Source organism: Pseudopodoces humilis, chromosome 2 (genome assembly GCF_049639895.1).
Source record: "Pseudopodoces humilis isolate 2021_Gansu_Grassland_sample_001 chromosome 2, ASM4963989v1, whole genome shotgun sequence".
Lineage (NCBI taxonomy): Eukaryota > Metazoa > Chordata > Aves > Passeriformes > Paridae > Pseudopodoces > Pseudopodoces humilis.
This window is the reverse complement of record NC_142201.1, coordinates 110244870-110270501: the sequence shown is the minus strand read 5'-3', so window position 1 is coordinate 110270501 and position 25632 is coordinate 110244870. Positions and strand designations below refer to the sequence as shown.

Genomic DNA, 25632 nt, shown 5'->3' with positions numbered 1-25632 from the left:
CTGAGGTGCGCGGATCTCGCAAGCCTATTGGCTGGAAATGGGGGTGTGACTCCTCACTCCTGAGGTTGTCGCTCATTGGCTCGGGGGGCGGGAAAGCGCTGCCCCCATTGGTAAAGCACGGCGAGGCTCCGCCCCTCCTGGCGCAGTTCGGGGGCGGTGCGGGGGCGGTACGGGTGGGCCCGGCAGTCGGTGGTCGGCGCCGGGCGGGGTGAGATGTCCCGGTTCGCGGCTGTGCGGGGAGCGATGGCGCGGCTGCCGCTCCTCCTGTGCGCCGCATCGGGGTTGCTGCTGGCGGCCGTCGCGGCCATCCCGCCGCCCGAGGAGGCGGCGCGCATGGCGCGCTACGTCCTGCACAGCTGCGACTGGGGCGCGCTGGCCACGCTGTCGGCGCAGGAGGGGCTGCGCGGCCGCCCCTTCGCCAACATCTTCTCCCTCAGCGACGGTCCGCCCGGGCCCTGCGGCGGCAGCGGCGTCCCCTATCTGTACCTGACCGACATGGAGATCTCCGTGCAGGACCTGGAGGTGAGCGGGAGGGCGGTGGCACTGCGCTGGCACGGCGGGTGTGAGGTGACCCCACGAAGGGCACTCAGGGAAGCAGCCAGCTCAGTCAGGCCTGCTCTCACCAGCAAGCGGTGAGTGCCAGGTTAGTGCGCCAGCGCTGGTTCGCAGAGACGCGGAATTGCTGGGGCTGGAAGGGAGCTCAGCCCACCCCCCTGCCACGGCAGGGTCACCTCGAGCAGGTGACACAGGAACATGGCCAGGTAGGGCTCTCCAGAGAGGGAGACTCCACGGCCTCCCTGAGCAGCTGCTCCAGTGCACTGCCACCCTCAGTGCAAAATTCTTCCTCGCCTGTGTTTTAGTTGTTGGCTGTTCCATGGATGTCATCCGGTTGGTCAGCCCTGGGGACAATTATTTGATCAATTATTATATTGACAGTTATTATAATCAGCCTTTGAGCAGCTGAGCACCAGCAGTGCTGTCTGTGGTGACAGGAGCTCTCCTGAAAAGTTCCTGCTGGTCGTGGCCTTGAGAATGAAAGGGCAGCACCAGGCAGAGGAAGTGTCTGCAGCTTCCAAAAGCACTGAACAAAGCAGCGAGACACCACGGAATACTTGAACGGAGAAAATATCACACAAAAAAAAGTCAAAAGGACTGCAACTTGTCAGTGTAGGACCTAAGCAAAGAGAAGTCTTACTGAGCCTGCTAAAGGAATAGTTATTAAATCTTTGGAGCTTACTGTACAGGGAAGCACACATGGAAAGGCAGCGTTGGCATGCTGAGACTCTGAGTCTGTAATTTGCCTTGTCCCTGACCTTTTGTGGCCAAGAGTTCGCTAAAAACTTGATTAAATAGCAGTTGTATGCCTCATTTATTAGATTTGGTTGTTTGTTTTAGTATCTGTTACAATATTAGTAAACACAAAACAGTCTGAAAAATTACCACTGTTTTATCATTTTTTGTTTGTTCCCTGTCAGGTTTTAGTTTGTTACCTTAAAATAGTTTAATTATGTATCTAAGTACTGTAGAGAGATTAATTTACCTTTCTTTCCATCCCAGATGAAGATGTTTGCTTTCAGAATAACATAAAACCCATGGTATAAACCGGTAATGAATATTTCCTTCAGAAGGTTCCTCAACAGGTCCTTATTTTGCTGCTTCAGGGCAGTAACTCTTGACATGTGATAGGGGCAAGGGAGAGGGTGCTGAATAATCATGAGTCAGCTTTTTGGGAGTTAAGCAACTTCCTATCTCTCAAGTGGTTGCTTGTTTCATGAGGTCACCGGTGCTCTCTCTAGGGTTCAAGTGACTTTGGAGGGTTTCTCTTGGACATGAGCCCTTCTAATGAAACTTCTCAAAGCAGGGGAACTTCCCTTACTAGGAGATAGTGACCCTTAGTACGTGGCATTTTGCAGTCCTGTTTGGCACCAATGCTTTTCAAGCCATGGTCACAAAATTAGGTTTCAGAGAAACCAATCAGATACAGGTTCTTTAATTCTTCAAGTTAGGTGTTTTGCTTAAATACTCCGAATTTTTTTAAAACCTAACTTCTAAAATTCACTTTAAGTGTCAAAAGAGCTGTTTGGGGGAGCCAGGAGGGTGTTTTGAAGAGGTGTTTGTTTTTGTTCTAAGTAATTTTACCAACAGTTGTGAAGCGCAGTTGGTTGCCTTCTCAGTAACACTCAACCCTTCCACCAGAACTAACCTGATGAAGTTCACTGTATGTCCTTGTGCTCTGTACTGTCCTTTGTGTCTGTAAACTGCAATATATCATAATTTGTTTGTGAAGTAGGTTGGCTGAATTCAGAGTTTTAAGGAGTATTGTTCTGTGATGTGTGCATTTTATGTTAACAAACTCAGCACACCTCTGAACTGGGCTTTATTTCAGATTCAGAGCTTGCCCAAGGAGCCTTTCACATGTAGTTAGGAAAAGGTGATGACAGCTCTGTTCTTTTTGCCAGTATTACTGAGCTGAATAAAGTACCAAAAACTCAATAAAGTACCAAGAGCTGAAAATGTGGTGGGTATGATGTGTTTTTCAAATAAGAAAAGTAAGCATAAATCTCTTTATCTTACTTCTTGCATTTCAGGTCAATTCAAATGCCTCTTTGACTGTGTCCTTGGCACAGACTCCTTACTGCAGGAAGCACAGATATGATCCACAGAACCCCCTCTGTGCCCACATAATCTTCGTTGGGAGCATTGTAAAGGTAAGCAGCTGAAAGCTGACACTGGGCAAGGTTGTGTGCATCAAATACAGATTTGTGTTACAGTGGAGGGAGATGAGAAAGGTGAGAAATTCTGTGCAGAAGCATATGCTGACATGTTCTGACATATGCTGTGATAGCCTAAGGCCAGCTCATGGTTTGTGTGAGGAAAGAAAACCTTAACCCTTGATTTTTGCAGGAGCTTTGTTGACATGCCTTTAGCAAGGAGCTTTCACGGACAATAATGCAGGAAATCTTCCTCATTCCTGACAATGTGTTCTGAAAGTAAGAAGTCTGAGGCCATTATTTTGGAAAAACCGTCATACTTCATTCACATTTCTCTTGCTCAGTTAAATTCTTTGGTTCAAGCAGTGTGGCATGCCTGCTTCTGAAACTCTGTAGAAATAAATACTAACCTGAGCTACAAAGCTGCAGGTATTATAGACAAAAAGCGTGCATTGTGTGATCTGGTGGTGCTGCTGCCAGGGCAGTGTTCTTTTGTGCACCACCACTTTGGTATCTCATAGGAGGAATTGAGAACTGCATGTGTTATTCATTGAAGATCCTAATCCCATTATTGGGGATAATGATTGAGGATGAGGACTAGTCATCACTACTCTCTCTGACTTGATAGTCTCAATTCTTATTTGGTGTTTTCACAGCTCTAATATTTGTACATTGCACTCAGCAATATTTTAGTTGCTTTCCTGAGTTTCTCGTTAATAATGGAGTTGATTTTATTTAGGTGGTTCTTCTTGTACCTTACCCAGAGCTCTAAATTGTTGCTTTAACCCTTGAACATATGCACATTGTATATTAAGTACCATCACACTTTTCAGCTTCCCTTCTCTGTAGAATCTGTTATACCATCCTATTTGTGTGTGAGTGTGTATTTGCAGATGTCTGGGCACAGTTGGATCTGTTTCTGTCAGTTTGAAAGAGCAGGTGCAGAGGAGGTAAAATTACACCTCAGACATCACATTATAGTAATTCACTTAGAATCCATACTTCTCTGTTTTGTGATTTGTTTAGAGATTTGTTTTTCCGTTGATGAAGTATTTTCTTGCTCGTGCTAACTTGAAAGCAGCCTTCTGACTGAATGTTGAAATCCCGTCTCACACAGTTGCACACCACACTGAAGATGAGCAGACTCAGCCACAGTAATGAGTCCCCTGAGACAAGACATGGCTGAACTAAAAAAAGCACTGCAGTCAGCAGTGTTTTTTTAGCTAAAACTCATCTTTACATGATATTGTAACATTTTCCTGGTTTTTGTTTAGGTGAATGATACAGAAGCAGGCTTAGCAAAAAAAGCATTATTCAGTCGCCACCCTGAAATGGAAAGTTGGCCCAAGGATCATAATTGGTTCTTTGCCAAATTCAACATCACCAATATTTGGGTCCTGGACTACTTTGGTGGATTGAAAATTGTGACACCAGAAGAGTACTACAGTGCCAAGCCTTAGTAAGTACTGAAGTTTTTCATGGCTAACTCTCATTATATTTCACACTTGTAAAACTTCTTGCTGTTAACAGGGAGGAGTGGCTCCTGTAAAATTGGCATGGTTACTGTCCTCTGTTTGAATTAATTGCAAGATAGATGATGCTTTAGTCCAATAATTAATAGCAGCGAGACTCTTCAGCATTTGTTAAGCTGTACTAATGGGATTGCAGCAATATTGCTGATACTTCCAAAAGAAAATTGTTGAATCTGTCCTTGTGATATTGAAGTATAGAGAAATTGTGTTCTGTTGTCTACATAAAACCAAGTCTTCAAAACTTTCAAATATATTTTAGCACAGTCAACATGAATTATGCATTAATTTCACTCTTATTCTTACTCCTTGTAGGTGGAAGAAGACCCTTGGTGATGCTGATATGGAAATGAATTACTTTGGCTGTTTCATGAAAGATTTGTTTTTTCTATGTAATGTAGAGCTGAAATAATAATACAATAAATCAAACACCTTGCATTGTTAATGAACATGTATTACTCTTATGAAACAGATTTAACTTCTCACTAACTTGAATCACGTCACTGAAAAATTTTTGTGCATAAGCAATAACTAAATTTTATTCACTAGATGCGAATTTGACATGGTGCATTCAGAAATGTTGTGTTTACTGGAATCTAAAGGATTAGTCCAGTTCTAAAGCTTTCAGTGCCTTAGTTAAATAATGTTTCTGAGCACTTTCCAATTTATTTTATTTTTAATACCAGTTTAGTTTAGAATTTTATGGTGAAGTTCTACAGGATGGCTCAGCTGATGAAATGGAAAGCAGTGCCTGTATTACAGTGGCAAATGATGTGCTGAGTTCCCAAATCCTGTTAAGAATTTTCTTTGCATGCTGAGAAACTCACTTGTTTGAGCCACTTTTCTGTTTTATTGAATGTGCTGTCGAATACAGTTGTGTTCATGCCAGCTGTACCTATAACTCAGGATAAGTTCTTGGTAATTCCTCAGCTGATTATGTGCCCTGACTCTGTAATAGAAGCAGATCACTAGTACCTAAAATATCTGACTTAAGAAGACTAGTGTCTTGTAAATTCAGTGAGAATTTACAATGTTGTGAAGGATAAATGTTTTCTAATTGAGATTCTGAAATACTCAGCTTTATTAGAGTGGTCAAATGGCAATTTATCAGCTTTTATTACCCTCAACAGCAGAACTGAGCAGATTTTGGGGTCTGGAAGCCTTACACAGCAATTTTGGATGAGTAAACCCAGAAGTGAAAAAGAAGCAATACAGTATGACATAAATGTTTAATGATTTGTAGAGACTGAAAATTAATGAAAGGTGTGCTTAACTAATTCTGTGTTAAAGTAAGTTGCACCCAACCACAAAAAACCACCTTTTTAATATCCTCTCCAATCTGCTGTGTGCTAAGTTCACAAACACTAAAAAATGTTTATGAAGGACTAGGTTGATTTTACAGTGAGCAAATGTTACCTAGTTGACACAGAGTAAAGAATTTAGACTCCTTAGAGGAGGTTGATATATAGAACAGTGGGATATGTCATGTAAAATTGTTGTGTCTTAATGTTGCTGTTATATCACTCCTTTTCTCAAATACTGGGATGACTTGTGGAAGTATATTTTATGTAACTTATTAAGAGTTCTTTCTTCACAAGGGGAAGGAAGGTACTTGGTATTGTTCTGTTCTACTATTTTAAAACTAATTTAGGATCAAAAAAACTTATAGTATAGAAACAATTTATGTTGAATAGGTAACATTGATATTTCATGTGAAATTGAAAAATATTTTTATATAAGGTATTACAGTTGTGAAAACTCAAATGCATCTCTGTTATGCACTCAGTCCTTTCTGTGAGGACACTTGAATGCATTACTTATAACCCTGTAACTTTTGATGTGTGAGACTGATGATGCTGGGCTTTTTTTAAAAATTAAAATATTTTTTTGACAAGTGGTGTCAAGCATTCTTCATTACATGTCCAAGAATTATTCTCTCCCTCCTACTGTCTTTCATACAAGCACTCTCTTTTTCAGTGTTCTTGTTTTACTGTTTCTCTGATGTCTTTCATTCTTGCTAGAATTTATGGGGAAATGTCCCTACTTACACATGCCTTCCCCTCCTTGGATTAAATCCTGTCTTTGTATTTCACATGCTTTCCTGCATCTTATGCTGTGAAATGGAAAATTGGAAAGAGAAATGCCATCATTCCACACATGCCCAACTTCCTTCTTCTGCCGTCTGCTTCTGCAGATTCCTCACTGGTAGGGCAAAGTGAAAAGCAGGAAAGGTTTTGATATTGAATGTGCTGTAGAATACAACAGTAATATTGGTGTGTTGTCAAGGCTGTTTTCAGCACAAATTCAAAACACAGCCCTATGCAAGCTAAGAAAAAAAACCCCAACCACAAACCCCAAATCTCCATCCCAGCCAAAACCAGTACAGCACCTTCAAAACTATTGCTTTGACTTGAGGGTTTGGTGCAGAATAGGTATAGCTTTGTTTCTGTTTTTCTTCTCCTTTTACTATCAATTCCCAAATATTTTCTCTTTGGAAGTGGAAGGCAAAATCTTTGCCTTTTTTTGGTAACAGTAAGATCTTAAAACAGTTTTGTAATACTACTACAACAATTGTAGATCATCCAAATCTCTTCACCTTTGAAATCTGGGAGGACCCCAACCAGCTGTTTCTTTGGGAAAATTGTGAACAGTAGGCTGGTTAAGCTGCATGTACAGACCTGGATTTGAGGGTCAATTAGATAAGAACTCTGGAGTTGTATCTTTGCATCTCACTGAATGCTTCTTGGTGTGTTTCATACCTAGTAGTGTAATGTAAAGCAGTTCAGGTTATCAGTCCTCTCCCTTGATAATAGGGTGTAAATGTTTATATCACCAACCCAAGAAAGTCATCAGCTGGTCCTATTTTTCCTCCCCTCTTTTCCCTGTGCTCACCTTCATTCCGTTCAGCTCATTCAGGAATTCCTTTGTGAGCATGTTTCCTTTCTTCCTGCTATCCAGGACTAATGCTGTGGCTTAGAACAGAAGAGGGTGAGTATAATCAATTGATACAGCTGTAAGCAATGAATCAGTGTTTTGATTTCTGTGTGTATCCTCTCCCAGGGCATGCTTGAAGTACCTGAGCATATTCTCAACAGCAGTGAAGTCAGCCTCCATACCTGGGAGGTACCTGCACACATGGGAATCTGACACAGGATAAATGCAGCCATCCCACTAAGCCACAGGATGTTTTGTTAGCTGAGAATCTGGTAAGAGTCATCACAACTTGTCATGTTCTTCCTTCTACTTCCTACTTCATGTTCTTCCTTCTATTGATCTCACTTATTGACATGTTTGTGTTTCTACTTCTTGATTTTCAAATTCTTTCTTGATTTTTAAATGTAGGACTTGTGCCCTGTAGGCTCTTGCATCACACAACATCATTACACAATAGATCTCAAATATTTCAGGTATTCATTTAATCCTTTTTTCTTTTCAGTTGTCTCAGGAATTAATTTCTTAGCTGTTTAATATTGTGCCTGTGATCTTCACAATAAAATAGATAGGTCAGTCAGAGTATCAGACTAACACAAAAGGTGTTAATCGTAACTTAATTGATGAATTTGTTATCAAAAGGTTTTTCCTGAGCAAAACCAAAATTGAAATCGAAATAAAAACAAAAAATTGAATCGAGATAAAAATCCAATAAACTGATATATTGTTGCTGAACACAAGAGGGTGCCACAGACTTACATTCGGCTGGAGTGTTAAATGTTTAATACTTAAAAGTGGTTATTGAATTCATCATAACTCAAAGATGCTGGAAAAGCAAACGACGGAGGCATAATACGAACAAATTCTTTTTCTACGGTGCTTTACATTATGAATGCTTCCCTCCATAAACACAGCAGCCTGCTGGCTGCAAAAAAAGGGAGCATTCATCATTTTTTTGTGTTTTGTAATCATTTTGTGCTACGGAGAGCTCAGAAGTAATATCCATGAAAATGATTTAAAGGTTTTTAAATTAAGTAACTCTAGTAAAGGAAATGGAGACAAGTATAGAATGCTATGGAACATCAGCTGGAGCAGCCAGCTCCAGACTCGACACTGTATATTTCTGTCAAATCCAGAGAAAGGGGGGTTCATTAACATGACCATGCTTTGGCTAAGGCTTATCGTGAGCTGAATTAAACCACTCGACTCTGATTTGTAATTTCCAACAGCTAATTAATCTTGGGTTCTTCAAGTGCTCCCAGGCTGCTCTCCAGTGGTTTGGGCTGCCCAGATGATTTGCAATATTTGGGTGATGAGGCAGAGCTGGGAAAAGCCTGAAGCTTCCCCTTTTTCCATGAAGGCTGTGTTAGAGCTCAGGCTCTTGTTGCTTGCTCAGTCCTGCTGTCTTGGCCTCAAGTCCAACTTGAGTGTAGTTGACCCTGGTTGCTGTCACCCAGCCTCTGTTCTTGTTCAGGTACTGTGGGACTGCTAGTTTTGGGGTTGAGCCTGTCTTCCCTGCCAGCTCCTTTGCTTGGTCCTCTCCAATAATTGTATTTTCTCTGGGGGGGAAGCTCAGCCCATGAGTTTCTCATGCAAGCCTCTTGCAGTTGCTCCCAGGGCTTTTTGGCTTAAGAACTTCTGTGCCTAGAGGCTTCCTCCGTTTCTAAGTTGAATTGGTGTATAAGAAGATTAGGCTGTAAGACTTATTCATTCTGGGTATAGTGGTCAATGTTCTTTCTGTGGAAACAAAGCTTAGGTAACATTTCTGGGTACTTGCATTTGTCAGATTTGTTTTTACTTTGTGTTGGATTCAGATTTGAAATGTGAAGTCTGACCTCAAAGCTACCAAGCTCCTATAAATGTCATGACAACTGGGGAGAGGAAACAAGCCCCAGTTCATGTATATTAAAGGTACAAAAGTCATGTTTTGAAAATTTGACTTTCATTAATTGTGCTAATTGTAGAGCTGGAGTATTTTGGTTGAGTGTGACCAGGTATGCATTAGTACCAGAAGGGGTAATTCTGTAGAGGATGTCAGGCTTTAATCAAAGAACCTGATAGCTGTAATGATGATAAGAATTATTTTCTTCCTCTACTTCTTAATATATTACATTGAAAAGCCTTAAAATTTCCACATTACTATTTGCTTCTGATTCATGCAGCTTCCAGGCTTAGTTTTGCATAGAATTTCTCCAGTTTAAACAAAAGAGGTGCCATGTTTCTGGTGGTGGTCCCAACAGCTGCTGTGGGTCTTGTTGAAACAGGAGAATCTCTCCCTTGACCTCAATAGTATTGTCAGTGTATCCACACAGGTCTGGAACTATTTCAAATTGTTTTTGCTACTGCCAAGGACTCAGATTGTGAATTTACTTTGCATCTTTACTTTTCCCTTCCCCTTACCTGTGAAAATGTAGATACCAGTTTGCAGCACCCGTGTAAAATACTTGTAACTCATCTTGATACCCTTAGATGACAGGAATGCTTAATTTGAAGAACAAGATGACTTGGTTTTCATCTGTGAGTAATTAATTTTAAGGTTTTTAAAATAAATCTGTAGTTACTACAGTCACAGAGTAATTTGACAAAACCAGAGGGTGGGTGTGTGTGCAAAGGGGGAGAGAGTGTCAAGGAGTAGTGTGTAATTGCATTTCTAAGCGTGTGTACTTTTGTGAAAACATTGAAGATAATTTGTGTTTCAGTAATGTTTTAATGCCAATGGAACCTGTTAAACATCTTCCAGTGTTAACAAGTAACTTTCTAGATTGAAAGGTGGCAATTGTTTAGAGATAAGAGAAATAGTTGCACAAACGCTGCATTATATAAGAACATTGCACACTAATTTCTTGTCCTTTAGAGAAAAAACAGTTGCCTAATCAAGCATGAATTGAATATTTGTTTTGTTTTAAATGCTTAAATGAATTTCAGTTACTTTAATTTTTTCCTCAGGTGAGCATTTGAAAAATGCAGAACAGGTGAGTTAGGGATAAAGAGGGGAGGAGAAGAAAGGAAAAGAGGATGCTTGTCACAGACCTTAAAATGTGGCTTCACAATATTTTTATATTTATAAAAAGCATAACCTGATTTTTGTACAGCCATGCTGTAATGCTGCAATACTGAAGGTGTTTTATAATTAAAAAGAGTGTTTCAAGAATGTGTGTAGTGATAAAGTCACAGAACTTTTCTACGTGTGATGCAATGTAATGGGGGAAATTCACCTGCAATTAACAGGGTTGTTGATGATGCCAGAGAGAGTAGTTTGAGTAGCCTAAAAGAAAAGAAGCACTGTTCCTCCTCCTTAAAATATGACAAGCCATGGTCTCTTGAGTGCATTAACAACAACAAAATCCAGAGCAGATCATAAAAGCATCACTAGGGACGGAAAAATTGGATATTACAGATTCAGTAGTCTCAAAATTGAGCATTCAAAGAGGATGTATTTTAACTTTCTCCTAACAACTCCTTTATAGGTTTTCACAACCCCTGTTGCACTGAAGATTTTAAGACCATAGCAGGAACAGGAAACTGCCAGTCACAAAAATCCCTGAAATAATGAATAGAAATATGTTTTGGAATTGCATCAAGGCCTGTCTATAATCTCCTATAGGAAACATGCACTCCTGGCTGTATTTGTCTTTGTGATCCTGCACAGGTGTCCCTTTTTATGTTTGGGGTTTATTTTTTTCTTGTTGCACCTGTCAGGGTTTCTATTTACTCAACACAGCTGCAAAGAGCAGTGATGGTGAGGCGAGTTTTCCTTGGAAAAGTAATATTTTCATACACAAAGGGGAGCAGTTGTAGCAAGAGCAACTCCTCTGTCTCCATGTTGGGAGCTGCAAAGCAAGACCTATAGTTAGGCACTGTCTTCTTTCCAGCACTCCATTTGCTGGCAAAAGGGCAGGGCAGGGACTAATCCTCTTGGAATGCAGCCATTACCACTAAATAAGTATTAATTGCTGCATTCCAAGGGGATTAGCACAGTTGAACCCAATTATAGCAAATCGAAGCTGCACTGTAAGGCATTACAGTGCATTGAGATGCAGTGAAGCAGTGTAGGACTGTCAGTCTGCAACATTTTTATCAATAAAAATTGTGGGCTTACACGCAATAAACAGCAGACCATTTCTTTTCAGTGTATTAGTCTGAATGGCATACCTGGCTGGAGGCTACAGCTTGCTCACCAGTGAAAATTGTTGCTTTTTTTAACACCCATTATCTTTGTGTGAACATCTCCAGAAATATTTTTAATACTTGTTGAGTTAATTACGGCACTGCAAGCGTCGCTCCCTGCCGGACCAGGGGCAAGGCTCTGCAGTCTGTCTGGATTCTCACGTCTCTAAACTCGGCCAGCTCCTCCATCAGGTGATGTAGGAACTAATTTTGCCTGTGAGTGCTAACTGTATCAAACAGGCTTAGGAGAGCTCCTGATAACCGACCTGTTCTCAATCCCAGCAGTCTGCGGTGATGATTACAGGCATATCTCTGTGGTAGCAATACAGGAGCCAGAGGGCAGTGTGTAGTTATATATTTTTTTAATCCTCAGCTTGACTGTGGTGTGGGTTTGTTGTTTTTTTTTTTTTTTAGTTTTCATTTATTTCCTGTTAAAACTGCAAACCCTGCTGCTTTTTTTTTTATAGTACAGTCAAAGCATAACCAGTAAGCGTGAAAAGGGAATGCTTCTGGGAATGAATCAGCCCCTTGCATTAGAGCTGTTCCAGGATTTTTTGTGTCCAGAGAAAGGATGGCTTATGGATGCACAGAACCAGTTGAATGTATGCCTTGACTATTTTACGAAAGATCTTATCCTTACGGATAATGAGCTGCACCTTAACTAGCATTAAACACATTGAGTTGTGCTTGGGGACCACTTCAGTTCCCTGACCCATTCTGTTTCACAAACCACAGATCAAATATTGCAGTCTTCCCAGTGCAGGTAATTCTTGAAATCGTACTTTTCTCCACCCATATGTTTAGATGAAGAGTCAAGTTTAGCTGAGAGCTTTTCTTAACACAGCAGGAAGGGTTTTATATTTCCAGTGTGGCCTTGTCTGTATTGAGAAAAAATGCTGCTGGTTCAGCTGAACGAGGTTTGGCATTCATTTCTAGTCCAGGGTTAACAAAGTCCTTACAGTCTGACTGAAGTGAGTAAACTGAAACATCACTATGGTTTAAACTGCTGGTAGAAATGCATTTGCAAGATTGGCCAATGCACAATGTGGGCAGGAGGTGCTGAAGTTTTTACAGTGCTGTGTAGCTCCTAGAGATGCAAAAACTGGAAAGGCTGAAAAGAAAGTGGCACTCTAAGCAAATCATTCCTCATGATAGAATTGTAAGCCTTATGAACAGTGAAAAGCTTTTTCTTAGAGAGGAGACCTCTTCCCCTTTATCTTTTCCTGTCCTGCTTGGCTGCATGTGATTTGCATCTCTCCCATGCCATGCTTGTTTTGAGAATAACTTGTAATACAAGCACGAGTGCTCTTCTGTATAGTTTGATTATATTTGGATAATGATAAGCTTGCCTTAGTTCAAAAGCTGAGGGATGGGGAGGTGAGAATTTCTAGGGGCACTGTCATGCAAAGCCTTTTTCTCACTCTACCCACACTTCCAAATGAAGTCCATATACTCAATTTCTCTGACCTTTCCCTATCTAGACATCAAAACACACTGGCTCAACTGCTGTTCTCCCAGTGTGCCTACTGTTGCCATTAATCTCCCTTTCTTACACAGCTCTTCATTTCTTTTCCTTACCTTTGGCCTCAACTCTTTATTCAAAGTGATAATTTGCTGGCTTTCTGCCGGAGGGAGAAGCTATGATCAATAACAGGAGGAGACAGGGGTCAGTGGAATAGTGATGAGAAGTGCCATCTGCTTCTCTGGAAACACCGTTACCCAAAAATATCAATAACTAGGATGATATTTCAGCTTTTGGATAAGGCATCAGTGAGATTGAAGCAGCCAGCAGTGAGAACGGGGTCTTTTTCTGCTCACTAATGCCTTGTTTCAGCCAATCTTCTGTCACACAGAGAAGTGGCCAGAAAGGGCTGTATCCAGCTTGCATTGGAATATAGAACATGTACCAGAGCACAGCCATTTCTGGGACTAATGACACCTCTTTCAGGTTCAGTGCATGGCAGCTCTCCTGGGCTGTGCTCTGCTTTCTGCTTGGTGGTGTCAGAGCCCATCTCCAGCCTTTCCTTGGAGTTTTTGGGGTAGAAGAGCCACAAAGAAAACCCTCCCCTGGGCTGGGAGAGAGCAGAGGCTCAGCAGCACAGCCTGGGTATCACAGAAGGGTATGCTGCACTGTTACACCTGGTGCTACACTACTAATGGTGTCTAGTACTTTTGGCACAATGTGACTGGCACAATATATAATTATTCAATTAGAGGAAAAGACAGTTTTATCCATGTATTGGTCTTTTTTACTCCAGGCAGCAAGGTGACAAATTTCTTCCAAGAACTTCAATTTACTTTGCCTTCAAAAGACTATTAAGCATTACTTTTTGTGTGCACAGGAACTCACACCCTGCCATACTTCAGGTAAATTTTTATCACCAGTTTCTGTACCTCCTGGGGATACACATTCCTCTTTATTTTATAAGAATTAGAAACAGGAGGAAAAAAAAATATATGTTAAGATGTTTTTATTTCCTCCCAGCCTAAGCTCTGATCCTTAAGTGCATTATTAGTGTTACGGTTGTAAATCTCGGTGATCTGTTGAGCCAGATGTATTTTGATGGGAGTGGGGCTGAGCTTTTAGCCTTAGGGTTCATCTAAGCTAGGGTTTCAAGCTTTCCTAATTCAAAGTTGTCTAAAATTAACTTTTTTTTATTAATAAAAAAGTGAAAATTTTTATTTGCCTGCATTTATGAAGAGTACGATAATGTGAGATTTCTTACAAATTGGGAGTTAAAGATTAGTTTTATATTGTTATGAGTTTAGACAGCTATATTGTTCAAGAGTGACTGTAACTTACAGTTTTAAATTTCTATTTATGCCCTGTGCTGCACACTGGGAATAGTTGCATACATCCCTTTTGAAGTCAAGTCAAATTTGATACCAGAAACAGAGACCAGGAGCTGCTGAGTGGGGATGGTCTAAGAACCATCAGACAAAGTGGGGAAAAAAAAAACCCAACTCACTGAAAACCATCTTGCAGAGAGGAAAAGGATGAATAACAAAGGAAACCCCAAACATCAACACCAAGAAGGCAAACCCCAGCCCTCACTCAGAGGCTGTGAAGGCAGAGGAAGCCAGCAGGTGGACTCCAAAAGCCCTCATAGGCGGTGAGCCTCTTCCTGTGGCGGCCGCACAGCAGCACAGCCTGTAGAGGAGCCTCTTTTCATCTTCTTCTTCTTCTTCTCTCCCGTGGCCTCCCGTTCCCAGCACTGCCGGCCGGGCAAGATGAAGTGGAGGAGGATCGCCGTCCTTGCTACCCTGCAGGCACAGCTCCCAACCACAGGTAAAGGCGGCCTTTGGGTTTGCGAGGAGTTCTCCTGAAGCTCTCTGGAAGAAAGGGTGCGATGTTTCTGTGGTGGATTCACCACCATTTTGGTAGCAGGAGGGTGTCTGTGCGAGCACCTCGGCCGTGTCTGTCCTCCTGTGAAGGAGGAGCGGGGCCTGCCGTGTTGAGCTGGCCTGGAATAAAGAGCCCCTCTGGAAGGCTGGGATGAGGGGCCTTTCTGCTGGAGCGATGCCACAGCTGAACAGTAAACTAAACAAAACTCTCAGCCCTCACCTGGGCAGCTTTCCTTGCAATTTAAAAGGGGAGATTTGAAGCAGCGATGGAAAAGTAGTGACTTGAAGTAAGCTGCATGGGAAAGGCCTCTAATGGTGTTGGGCTGTGGGTTTGATGGCGGGAAATGGGGCACAAATGGTGAGCAGAAGGGTCGGGCCCTTCCCCTCACGTCCCTGCCTCCATGCTCCTCTCCACCACACACAGCACAAAATGAAGCCATTTCTTCCTTTGTGTTATTTATTCGTGTGGTGCATAGGCCGGCCCTGCTTGGGAACCCAGCGGAGCAGCTTCGGTGTGTACAAATTTTCCAGTCATGTTAAGTTTGAGAAGGAGGAATTTACTTCTTAGGAGCGTAGTAGATCAAAAGAGCAACAACATTTACATCTGGAAAAGGCCTCAGGCGAGGTCTGAATGTGCTATAAGCTACATCTGAGCATGCATTAAAACCAAATCCTCCTGAAGATTTCCCCCCACAGTGCACACCCTGCCTGTACTTAAACCCAGCATCCTCAGGAGCTTGGGTGACTGGCACAGACATTTTATTGGAAAGTTTTCTGGGGATGAGAGGAGAGTTTGCAGCTGCTTTCTAATGCTGTGGAACTGGTCCTGGTGATTTGTGAGGTTTTTCTTTCCAGGAGGGTTTTGAGAGGGGATTTTACGGCCTCTGTTGCAGGCCATGATTTGTGTTTGCCCTCCTTCAACCCCTGGGGCCTCTGTCTCTTCCTGATACCCAAATAGGATCCTGTACTTAAGTATACTTCTCATATTTTGTACCTTGCTCTGTATCCACAGATGCATACAAAAGTATGGAAGTTACTTTAGGTCAAAATCCATCTGCAAACCCATTTTTTTACATTTCCTCCTTTTTAACCTGTCACACAATGTCTGTAGTTCAGGCTCCTATTAGTGCATTTTCAGCAGAAAGCTTTGAAAAATATGTAATGCAGCTTGCAGAGGTCTCTGGTGGAAAGCTCTTGGGGTATTCACACTTGCAGAGAATACATGGTTCAAATTTTGAACCGGATACTGTTGTCACCCATTTGTAGGTGGCTGTCTGTGGATTTGAGGGGAAGTATTTCTGATTGGATACCTCTAATAATCTGAAGTATAGCAGCATTTAGCCAAAGAGTGTAGGTAAAATAAAAAAAAATAAATCAAAACTTGTGGAATTGTTGCCACATTGTGGATACAGAATAGACAGAAACAAAAATGTAAGATCTGTCATGAATTTAGTCTGACAATGAGACCAAACAGTTGGGTTTTTCAGCTCAGAGCTGTGAGCAGAAAGAAGGATTTTCTGTTGCCTGGAGTGCTTTCAAGCTTTCTTAGAGTTCACTTCTAGACAGACTTCTAGGGAAATTAACTTTTATTTTTTTTCATGAAACAAGCTCAGATTCAGTACAGATTTGGTAAGCTGCATACCTCCTCACAGGGAGTTAATTCCACTTCACTAGGGAAAGTTTGTGCTGATTCTTTAAAAGGACAGTTAAAAGATGCCACCAAGATTAGCACTGAGGAGCTCGAAAAGCCTTTCTTTTTGATCTTTGAGTTCTGAAGCAAATATGTCAGGCATGAGGAAAAAAAATGTTTTAAAGTAATTCTAGAGATGGGCAATGAATTCTGATGCAAACTTTGAATTTATTGGCATCTTACCACAGATTTCAGAATGCTCAGATTTGTCCTTTGAGCAAATAGAGGGAAGGCATCTCACAGTTTTAAATACACACATATATGTATACAGGTTTGATTTACTTTATTTCCCCTCTTCAAAGGCACAAAAGTGTACATCTGTAAATCTAGATGAACACCTCCTATAATCCCTCTGTTGAGAAGTCCATGAAAAGTAATAATTTTAATTATGAGCAGATGACTTTGTAAATCATGTTTGTTGAGACAAGAATATTAAAAGACTTGTACCTGGATATCACGACTAAAATGGCAAAAACCTTCATACAGTTTACACAGCTTTTGTTCTGAAGTGTGACAGGCTTTGATGGCAATAAAACAGTCCTGTGAGCAATACTGTGGAGTTGCCGCCCCTGTTTTTTTTTTACGGCTGACGAGATGATGCTTTGATTTATACAAACACATGCCACACATGTGTGCATAAATGTATGTGCAAGAGTTTAAGATCAGCCCTCCAGTGTTCAACACTACTTTACAGAGTCACTTTTCTAAGAACTGTCTGCCAAATGGAACTGGACAGTGCCCTATTTTTAGCTAACTCTGTGGAAACTACAGCATGTCTGTCTTTACCAGATGTTACTTGTACAATTCATTTCCACACTGTTTTTCTGCTCTGCATATCTGTGTCTTCCGCCCCTTGGGTTGCCATGATGCCATGAGCCTTTTTTTTTAATTCAGGGACAGGTAATAGGTCTTGGCATTAATTCTTTTCTTCCCTTTCATCAGATGATTTAGCTGCTCTGCAAATGACAGGATTTGTAAAACAGGAGTTGTTTACAAGCTTGTCTGAGGAATCCAAACAAGTAAATTCAGACTTCTTTCAATACTGTCCCCGTGTCCTTATGCGCTGCCTTAAGTTCTCTGAGCTGTATTCTTGTTACACCAAGGGGGAAAAAATTTAAAGGCTTAATTTTTACATGTTTTATTTCTTTTATTTCTCCTGCCTGTTCACAATGATTCATTAATAATTCATGGAAGAAACCCTATGAACTGGCAGAATGGAACAAAATGTAGGCAATGTAGCCTTCCTTTGTAAAGGGACATTTGTTGAGCCCTTGCAGTGCTATGTTCAATTCTGTAATGCTTGTTACAGAGTAAGTGCTTTCTATCTTAACCCTTCCAAGCAGAATTCCTAATCAGTGAAGTAACAAATTAATGATTGCATTCCTTTTGGTTTTTTATGTGCACTAGATGGAAAGGATATACAAAATGCAGAAAGCTGTCTGAAAAATATATTTATATGTTTCCTCTATGTGGCCTTCGTAAGACAATGTGGATAAAAAGCCGAAGTGGAGTTAAAAAAGAAGGTTCACTGGCAGCTCAAGGGGACAAGAATTTGGTGTGTAAATGAATGTTCATGTGAGGAATGTTTTTGACAACCATTTTATGTTGCTCACACGGACTGGTGACTAGCATGATGAGTAAATTTTTTATATATTTTTTTTCCTTGCATATGGGTTATTTCCTAACTATTTCCAAATTCTAACCAAACTTCCTTTCAAAAAGAAAGAAAAAATACTCATTTTTGCAGAATTGTAGACAACCATCGAATCCTCCTCCCCCTTTCCAATTAATCATATATTTCAGTGCCTATATTGTGAGTAGAAATGCAAGATGCATCGGCTATTCTGGCAAGAAAATAGAGGGTGTTTTCAGGGTGGCGTGAATGGAAGATGCAACTTCTTAAAAATACTTAAAATGTGTATTCTGTTAAAGGTATCTACTTTCTCTTGTGCACGTTAAACTCGTAAGCATATTGGTGACTTTTCACTCTTCTGCTGACTTTGGTCAACAGCTAAATTTAAGTTTCACTGCTGATTCTTTTCAGTGTTAAGAGAACAATTTATGCTATTCCAGAGTCTGGTAGGAGCTGAAATTTTGCATGTTTTTCTGATTTGTGATGTTGTCTAAGGTAATATTTTGAGACTGGGACTGAATATTGTTTTCTTAATTAACTTAAGCCCTGGTCCTTTAAGAAATGCATGGTGTTTTTAGCTTTTAAAGTATGACAGTCCAAATCATCTTTTTTTCAGGAAAGCAATGAAAGCATTTATCTCCAGTCTGTCCTTTGATTTATAACTTCATATATAACAGATAAAACGAGCAGGCAAATGAAAAGCTTGGTTTGCAGCTCTTCGATCAACTCACCCAAACGCACAGGCCTCGAAACACAGCAGAATGCTTGTGTTCAGCCCCAAACAGTGGGTACATCCCTCTTTGTGGAAGTCAGACTTCTTTCAGGCCTTTGCCAATATTACTATGAAAAATAGAAGTAGAAACCAACTAGCTCCTCAGCCTCAGAGGTCACAAGCACTGGCGTCTGTGCAAGTTCTGCTGAAGTGATAGAAGCCACCTCAATTTTTGAGCCTTGTAGATTGGAAATATTTTAAGTCCTACAAGTTCCCTAGGAATAAACCATCAACCTTTGGAAGCCCATTGTGCATTTTGTTCTCAATCTTTTGTTATATTTCTGTTAAGTCTTATGAGAACAGCAAGTTTGGTGCTTTCCATCTTTCTGTGCTTTTGGAGGCTGATGAAATCCTCATACTATCTGGCCTATTTCTTCTGTGAGATCTATCTGTAGTGAAAGCTCCACCTCTGTCCTGACTCTTTCTGAGTAGCAGACCATTCCTTTCTGTTTGTTACATTTTTAAGTGAAGGAGAAGCCATAATGATAACAAAACTCAGATAATGTGGAGGTGAAATATATTCTGAATTAGAATTCAATGAAAGCTGACAAGGGAAAATGGTTGGAAAATTTTCAACAAATTATATAATAAACAGGAGCAGGACACACTGAATAAATCTAGAGGGTGGCCAGTAGTCAATACTTGTGGGCTGTTTTGTTTGTTTTTTAAGGAAATCTCACAGTATATGATTTACCTACAATTTAAGCTGCTGTCTTAGGTGAAAATATTAACTTTCACCACAAATAAACTTTTCTAGTTTCCTTGTAAAGTTTTCTAACTTTACAAGAAAGTTAACCTTGAAAATGCAAGCCTGCATGGCTCAAGAAGAAAATAAAAGACCAAACTAGCTATATGATTTGTTACTTATAATTTTTTTTTAAGGCAGTTGCTTTTTGGGGGAGCGATAGCATACTGCAACGCTCATGGTTGCAAACACTAAAAATAGTTTCCTCATCAAAGAAAAAAGCACATGAAACATTTTAAACCAGAGAACACCTAGAGAAGCTTTCCTAAGACCCCTTCAAATTTTTATTATGAAAATAAATTAATTATTATGAAAATAAATTAATAAATTAATGATTATTTTCATTACAGTAATGTTCTGAAACACTTTTCTAATAGCATAAAGTGTAGTACCCAGGAAATTAATGACTGAGTACTAATTTGGGTGCTTGTTTTATTTCATGTAATTGTACACTGACCATTGAATAAGACCTACATAACTAAAAACCTCCTTTCCCTTGTTCATCCAAATTCCATAATGAGTTTGTTCCAGCCAAGAGCATGGGTGTTTTACATTCATTTCACTTAGAGAGTTGCTGTCATCTGCATGACAGCCAAATGTAAAATAAACAGAGCCAAGTAGTTACAAAAATGCTTCCCAAATATTTAACACATCAGCCTGTGTTGTAAATTCACTCCAGTTGCTCATGGGGTACATCTCCTTGCAAACTGAGGCTTGGGGGAAACAGAACAGAAAAATCTCCAGGTGGTGACCCCTGGATGGGTGGGAGCCAATCGAGGCTCTTCTTGTGAGCATGTGGATTTTGGAGCAGGGCTCAAGCTAATGAGGTACTTTGTTTTCAAAGCATTTCTTTTGAATTAGTTCAAGTAGAAATTCGGCTCAAACTAAAACTGAACATCTAGTATTTTACTTCTGATCAGATCAATCTGAAGCAAGAGTTTGGTATAGTCTGACAACGTTGCTTTTTAAATACTCTCAGCAAACTCAGCTTCCTCATGGTGGATACTGTGCATTCCTAGGTATCAAATGTTCATTTTGTCACTCAGAAATAGCTAAAAGTTATTCATTACTCCTTAAAAAAAAAAAAAACGAACTGGATTCTTGAGCTTGCAGCTCACAATTAATACAGCAGAATTTTAAACCTTTGAAAAGAAAAATTGTAATGCTTATGGTATTATATTGTGTAGCCATAAAATTACTACAACATTTGGTCATTTCTTCAGTTGCATATCAGCAAGCTTCAGTCAGGGAACCCCACATCAAATCTTTGGGAGCAGGAATGATTTCTTTGTTTATCCACTCTGTGTTGTTGCCATTTATGTAGTTGCCCATCCAGCCATGTGAAGCCAATTCCAGAAAAGAAAGTCTTAATGGAATTTAGAGTTCTCTCCCTCTCTTTATGTTTTCTCATGGAGGTTTTTCTCTCCATGATGCAAATTTGCACAATGTCATCACTTTGGGCTTTTATATAAGTAAGGTAATTTCAGCAGCGCTTTGTGCAACCGTGCAGGTGCATTTCTGGACATGGCAAAAATAGGATCACATCTTACAAGATGGATTAATAATCATCCTCTAAGGGAAGGAAGATGGAATACAGACAGAGAGAAATACTATATTGTTGGTATCTTGTAAAAAAACTCTAGCTAAATGCAGTTTTTAAGAAGCAAATAAATAAATCTGTGAATTACTAGGAGACTCCGTTCATAAAATGTCACTCATGTAGCAAATTAGTATCTTTGGACAATTTTTGTAAGAATGCTGTTTAAATTCTACAGATTTCTTTCTAAAAACTTGCTGCTGTATTTCAGAATTCATTTCTTGTTTTATGTTATTTTAAGATTCATTGCCTAGAGGTAAAATACCTGAGTTAGTGTCCAGAGGGGCACTCATTCTGAAAGTCTAAGTCATTATAGACTAGAAACTCTTAAGGTAATTTGTGATAAAAAAAAATTTAAGAGAAGTGTATGAAAGCAGTGCTGTGTGATGAAAGTGTACATTTTTCTGTTTGATTTTTTTTGTTATTACTTTTAATTTTCATAGTTCTCAGGAAATGAAAAAAGTTATTGCTATTAATATTGGTTCAGCACTTAACGTCTGTCTGGGATTTGAAGAGATACAAATGCAATGCAGTCAAAGTAACCCATGTGATAATTAACTGGAGGCTTACACCAGGGAAGGATTTGACTTCGTGCTTGTTTGTTACCTGCATTTTTTTTCCTGCTTATTTATCAGTCACATCTTCATTGCTAAGGGGCTTCTGGTGCTTTCAGTCTCCTTCAGGACATGTAAATTCTCTGCCTAAATTTTTCTGAGGGGTTTCTCTGAAGAGTGATGTGGAAGAATGAAATATTTGCAGGTGGTAATCTCAAAGAGAATTAGTGAAAGCAAATGAGAAAGCCTTTCGGAGAAGGGAAGGGGAATCAATACACCCCATCACTTGTTACCTAATTTTAAACTATTGATCTTTTAAATGTAAAACTGAGCATTCATGTGCTATGAGCATAAGGATAGCCAGCAAGCCGGAGAAGATGAACAAGGTTAACCCATCCGGATTTAAAGCAGGTCTAACACTATTCCACTTACTTTTAAAAATGAGCCTCTAATACACACCAGAAAGGTTTTCTAGAATTTACCCTCCCAGATTACGCATCTAAAAATGAAAGAAAAAAATATTTCTAAATCTCTTTGGATAAAATTAGTTTTAATTATACTTTCAGTAGGACCCATTCTCATTTTTATTGGAGCAGGGAGGTGATGGAAGCTTTGACTACCCACACCCCGTGTTCTGTATGAGCAGAGAAGTGCAGGGAGTGCTGATTCCCGTGGCACAGAGCTGCATCCTGCTCCATCTGGTTCACTGCCGATGAGCTGTAAAATGCCCTCATTTGAAAGCCCGAACCATCCCCAATTTTGGCAGATGGCCCCTGTTTTCCGCATAAGACTCAGTACAGTTTGCTGACAATCCGTATTTCTTTTTCTGCAGAAAATTATTCCTACTTTAATTGAAAATAGCACAATATTGTCCATTGTTTGTTTGGTTTTTTTTTAATACAGTAAGTTTGCAAGAGACCCTAGAGTAATTTTTTTGAGGCTGTCTTGATGCAATCTAAAGTTCTGATGAAGACTGTTTATAACTTCAAAATTATGGTCTGCTCCCAAAGGTTTGGAAAGAACCACAGATCCTCAAGAGTTTTGATTTTCTTTTTCCAAAGTGGTTTGGCTAAAATATAATGAAATATTCAATGTTGTGCCAGCTGGCATCGTTAATTGCCTTTTCTTTAATTTCGAAAATGTGATTCATTCTGATCACATCTCCAAGTGTTTTTCCTTGACTCAAATGTTTAAAAACCCCAGAATTCTCTTTAAAAATTGGTTCTCTCTAGAAGAAGCAACTTTAATTTACCTTGTTCTGAATTCTCTCTTAAATTTCAGATCTCTCTAGTATTAATGTGAAATAGGCAGAACTATTATTTTCCATCTCCTGCCTATTCATGCAGATAAATTAATCTCGTTTTTCCTAATAACTCAGATGTTAATTTCACTACTTGACTCAAAACCCAGCAGCGCTATAATGCATTTTTTGCTGCTGTTAGCTATGTCTCTCCTGATGGAAAAGCAGCACTGCTTATTTTCGGGCTTGAGACAATTTTTTTTTTTCCTGCTTTTTATAACTCTCTTAAAGAAGTTACAGATATGAACCTTCAGCCCTATCTTATGGTAGCATCTTTTCCAAAGTGTTTTTCTCTGATTTTATCTTTCTCAGCTGCAAAGAAGTAGCTAACAAGTTTTCCCCCTTTCTCTCTTGCTCTTCTTTTTACATCCTGAACCTATTTGTTAGACATAATGGCTGTAGTAGAACAAATATCAGGTTTAAAACAGCTTAAATGGAAGCAACTTTCTGCAAAACTTTGAAATATTTTAATACTTCCTCCCCCCATTTTCCATTAGATTAATCAAAACCCTTCTAAAGTATTTTTGTGAGACGCCAAACAATTTGTGTTCTGCATTTGGGAAGAGGGAAAAAATAGTTCAGCTCTTTATTCTGAGTTATTTGGAGCAGGACCTCAAATGGGGCTCCCACATGCTAAGACTCTTGCTGCCTTTGGTGAGAAATTCTAATGGAGTTTAGAAAGATTCCTTAGCCAATGGTTCATCAGAATTTGTTCTTGATGAACTTGACAAACCTATTGAAAAAAACTGCTAAAACCTCATTTTTTTGGTAGTATTTTACAGAATCAGTTTAATCCTTTGCAGTCAAGTACTGGAATATGTGTCTCTAAGAGTTTCCCCATCCACCCTGGCAAAAAACTCTGCTCTCTTTAGTGGCAGCTGTATTCCAGCACAACCAGGATCACTGAGCATGTTCCTGTGTGTGAGATTCTCTGCTAAATGTTGCACAGAGGTGGGGCTGTTCCCTCATGTCTGGGTATATAAAAATAGCAATAGCATGAGAACTGATAATCTATGCTTATATATGGATGGTTCTGCCACTGCTGAAACCACATGAAATTATACAGGACTGGAAGATTTAGAAGGTGGCTACTGTATTTTAAAGATATGCAAGGATCTGAGGGATTCAGCAACATGAAATTTGATCAGCAGAGGCAATCTGAGAAAGCCCAGCACATGTGCTGCTGACCTTTCCTGAACAGAAGGATTATCTGGAGGGCTTCAGGTATTTAAAAAGATCTGGCAAGCAGCATCACCTCTAGATGTGCTGTGACTGTAATGTGGGGATGGTAATTAATTTCTGTCAAACTTTCCCCTTCTAATTAGTTCATGTCAGTGTTTTAGTAAGTGCCACTTATTTAAGCATAGCTAATTTAAAACTAATTTGGCTATCTTGCTTAGGCAGCTGCCCAATGGTGTCAGGAGTTTTACTTCAGACAAACTGCTTGTGCATTTACCCAGCTGCTCAGCCAGACTTTTGCAGCTCACACAAAGATCTGTGCTGAAAGAAAGGTGCTGTTATCAGATAGTTGAAAACCAATTTAGTGGTATTTTTGTGAGCTGCTGCCACCTCCATAAAGACTGCAGTATATGCCAACCATTTGGAAAGGAGAAGGTTTCTCATTCAGTGGAGTCTACATGTCTTTTGAAGCTTTAGGGTCACACTGTAATAAAAACATGGTAGGGTTCAGCCTCATCCATAGTTAGAAGGTATCTTGTACACAAGGAAATGCGTGCCTATAAGTAGTTACATTATCTAGCATTTATTTGTCAATTTGCATGTATAAATGCTTATATGAAGCAGTTTTAATGAGATCTGCAGTTTAAAAATGTATAATTCCTAAAGCAGTTTTGTTTTGAGGTTTTCATCTTTCTTTAGCACCTCATTATCTTGTTTTCTTGTGGTTCTGATTATTTTGAAAGTATCTTCTGGAGTTTTTTAATCCATCTGATTAGGAAGATAGCTATTAAGATACTAAGAAAAATCAATATGGATGAAATGTAACATTTTTAAATCGGGCAGTTTGAACTTTGGGATCTTTTTTGAAGGATTTGTAGATAATTCTGACAATTCCAATCATCCTCAATGGTCTTTCTCCCTGTAGTGAAACAGTGCTAGTTTTTAGATAAAGCAAGAAAATAGAAATACAGGATTTCAGGTTTTGTACTTTCATTTGTGGTTGATGATTTACTCTACAACCTTTAGAAATCCACTGGAATGTGTGAAGGCTTTCCAATAAACTGGAACTGGATCAGTCAATTCCAGTTTAATCAAAATAGGCCACACTGTTGGCTTTTTTTGTTAACTGTGCACTGGTTAACCTGGTTGTCAATACACAAATAGCACTTAGAAAGTGTTAACATATGTGGTCCTGAAGACTATATGGTACTTTAGAATTTGATTAATCAACACAGAGGTTTATTTGCCTATTCCATGACAGTGTTTTGAAAGCTGAAATCTATCAAGCATCCTTTAGATCCTCCAAAGCAGTGTTTTATGTATATAGGAAATTCAATAAGAGAATTACATATAGGAAATAAAAATAGTGCCAACATCTTATTTGCTGCTACATTCACACACACGGTGACACGTCCTGCTTACAGGACAGCCTTTAGTTGCCTTTGGAAAACAGCCAACTTTTTCCCTTCGCACTCTTTA

General features: G+C 39.7%; 2 protein-coding genes across 6 annotated transcripts in view; both read left to right on the top strand.

The window, feature by feature from the left end:
• The first annotated feature begins 178 nt into the window (after positions 1–178).
• On the top strand, positions 179–6134 carry CREG1 (cellular repressor of E1A stimulated genes 1). 2 transcript variants are annotated; one of them, XM_014253622.2, is made up of 4 exons: positions 180–522; positions 2589–2708; positions 3986–4170; positions 4556–6134. In XM_014253622.2, coding segments are annotated over exons 1-4 (615 nt in total). In that variant the 5' UTR covers positions 180–213; the 3' UTR covers positions 4557–6134. The 2 variants fall into 2 exon arrangements, with proteins under 2 accessions (XP_005524242.3, XP_014109097.2); XM_005524185.3 differs by lacking the exon at positions 4556–6134 and having other exon boundaries at positions 179–522; positions 3986–4171.
• A 1178-nt stretch (positions 6135–7312) lies between these two features.
• Positions 7313–25632, top strand: part of CD247 (CD247 molecule) — a 53655-nt gene continuing 35335 nt past the window's right edge. Inside the window, exons 1-3 of one of the 4 annotated variants that reach the window (XM_088051530.1) lie at positions 7313–7446; positions 13597–13705; positions 14187–14627. In XM_088051530.1, coding sequence (XP_087907656.1) covers positions 14570–14627 — 58 coding nt within the window. In that variant the 5' untranslated portion in view covers positions 7313–7446; positions 13597–13705; positions 14187–14569. The remainder of the gene's footprint in view (positions 7447–13596; positions 13706–14186; positions 14628–25632) is intronic. The other 3 variants (XM_014253529.2, XM_088051527.1, XM_088051529.1) reach the window with 3 other exon arrangements.

Bases quoted from the DNA above. Each gene is read 5' to 3' on its own strand.
- CREG1 (XM_014253622.2), top strand. From the start codon at position 214: ATGTCCCGGTTCGCGGCTGTGCGGGGAGCGATGGCGCGGCTGCCGCTC. The intron at 523-2,588 runs GTGAGCGGGAGG...CTTGCATTTCAG, and splicing joins TCTCCGTGCAGGACCTGGAG to GTCAATTCAAATGCCTCTTT. The intron at 2,709-3,985 runs GTAAGCAGCTGA...GTTTTTGTTTAG, and splicing joins TCGTTGGGAGCATTGTAAAG to GTGAATGATACAGAAGCAGG.